The sequence below is a fragment of the Penaeus monodon genome, chromosome 30, assembly GCF_015228065.2.
Source record: "Penaeus monodon isolate SGIC_2016 chromosome 30, NSTDA_Pmon_1, whole genome shotgun sequence".
In the NCBI taxonomy this organism is placed as follows: domain Eukaryota; kingdom Metazoa; phylum Arthropoda; class Malacostraca; order Decapoda; family Penaeidae; genus Penaeus; species Penaeus monodon.
Window position 1 is genome coordinate 26462823 of NC_051415.1, and position 2133 is coordinate 26464955.

General features: G+C 37.4%; 1 protein-coding gene across 1 annotated transcript in view; it reads left to right on the plus strand.

Moving 5' to 3' along the window:
• The window catches only part of LOC119592669 (endocuticle structural glycoprotein SgAbd-2-like), a 1766-nt gene extending 1232 nt beyond the window's left edge, over window positions 1–534 (plus strand). The window contains exon 3 of the mRNA XM_037941582.1: window positions 48–534. Within this exon, the coding sequence (XP_037797510.1) occupies window positions 48–177 (130 nt within the window). The 3' untranslated portion in view covers window positions 178–534. The remainder of the gene's footprint in view (window positions 1–47) is intronic.
• Window positions 535–2133: the final 1599 nt, after the last annotated feature.

The following is a 2133-nucleotide window of genomic DNA, read 5'->3' on the forward strand; positions in this document are numbered from 1 at the left end:
CCTTGTGCCATAAATACCTGACTAAAAGACAACTGCCCTATTTTCAGCTATACATCTCCCGAGGGGGAACAAGTGGATATCTCCTTCGTGGCTGACCAGGGAGGATACCAACCCCAGGGAGCGGTACTCCCAGTGGCCCCGCCACTTCCCTACACTCGCACTGGACACGGCCATTAATCATCGTGTAATGATGGTACTACTGCCAGTTTGCCAAAACCAGAACGACCCAGTCTTCCCATTCCCCTACCTACCTCATTCTGGCTCCTCCGCCAAGCCTACAAGACATTATCATCTCATCCCCACCACCAGCCATATGTTCTACACAGCGACGAGGACTCGGTCAGCTGTTGCTACTTCAGCGTTCCGTATATGCGAGATAGTCCTTGCCCTCGTTTCGGGTGAGGGATAATTATATTTAATGCGCATTATGATCTAGGTTTGTTCCTTGTTTTTATATTTTTTACAGTTTGTTGTTGTATGTGCCGGACACATTTTTTAGAAATAAATTATGTAAATAAACTTGTTTGCAGATGAGGAGGCATTTTATTTAACTGATCGCAAGATATGCATTATTACATCAGAAAGAAACAAAATATATTCCAACTCTTATATTTAAATAGCTTGTATCACTAACTTAATCAGTTCCGACCTATTAGGTGCCATGGAATAACGGTACTTTCTACCCTCAGCCTAAATGTTAGGTTGCATTACGACAACCAACATTCTTCCCAACTCGAAAACTCATCAGTATTCTTCTTTCTCGCCATTTAATCACAAGAATAGTTCATTGTTTATCGATCCACACTACGTGCTTTTCGTTTGTATTTAATTCATGGGCTTTCAACGACAGGAATCTTCTTGGAAGATCGAGTCCAAGTTTTAATAAATACAATCGTGTAAAGGGTTATGAATGATAAGTTCCGTCGAGTACTGTGAACTTTAACTGTTGCATTTCTTACAATCAAATTCTATTTCGGTCGTTATTATATGAAAGGTTGTCATACTTTTAGTTACTCTTTTATTCTAGCTTAATTCAACAAATTATTTTCAAGTGAAAATGCGATAGACGTCCATAATCTTGCACTGAAATTCTTAAAGAGTTACAATGCAACGTTTTAGCCAGATTTAAGATACTAGTTCCTCCTTGTATAAATGTATTCCCCCTTACGTTGCTTGCCGCACATATTCATATACACGATAATACGTACGAATTTGGGACAATTCAAGCTGTAGTCAGTAGTATCTCGAGTCAGCAAAGTCCGTTGACATTAGATACTAGTGAATCTATACTACGCTGTATGGTAGTTTATTTCATTATTAAGTAATGGAATAAAACCATCTTTAGTTTAAATCAATTTCTAGTGTATGTTGAGCTTTTCCTAACATTATAAATGAATTTTGAACATGAATGAATCACATAAGCCCCAAGCTTTGCATGCTTCACTTAGAAAACTCTCTGCAACAGTTTCCGATGAAAAGCTCGACCATATGGGGGTTAAGATAAACACCTTATATACACATAAAATTGTATTTTATACCAATGATAATAATGACAGCGGGGTGAGTTGGAGCTCACTCCCCCTAACTTTCACTCTTGTCATTCTCGCACCACCACTCATACAGCACTCTGGCCAGAGCAGCTACCCACAACTAACAATACACAGGAAAAAAGAGTGGAGGGAGTTCATCCAAAAAAAAAAAAAAATTATATATATATAATAGTAATAAAAAAAATTATAATAAATTAATAAAAACAGAACAGTTGTGCAGCAGCATTAAACATCTGACAATTATCAAGGAGGCTGTGTTAATCACCTACAAAATCATGCACAACGTAATTTAAAAAGTCAACAGATAATAAAGGCATTTTTTCCTCACTGCTATGTGGCTTGGGTCACATGCCACTGTAGCAGAGTAGGTACCGCAATGGGGCACTGACAAATTTGAACTGACTTAACTAGAGAAAACTGACTGGCGTCCAATGATAAAAGCATTTCCATAGTATTTACAAACAATAAACAAAAATAATGATCAATACGAACAGTCTAAGTAACATTTTGTGTAAAAATATCAGACTACTTGTTATCAAGGACTTCTTTTGATTTGTCAGTCTTCGAACAAAACGGTAATATG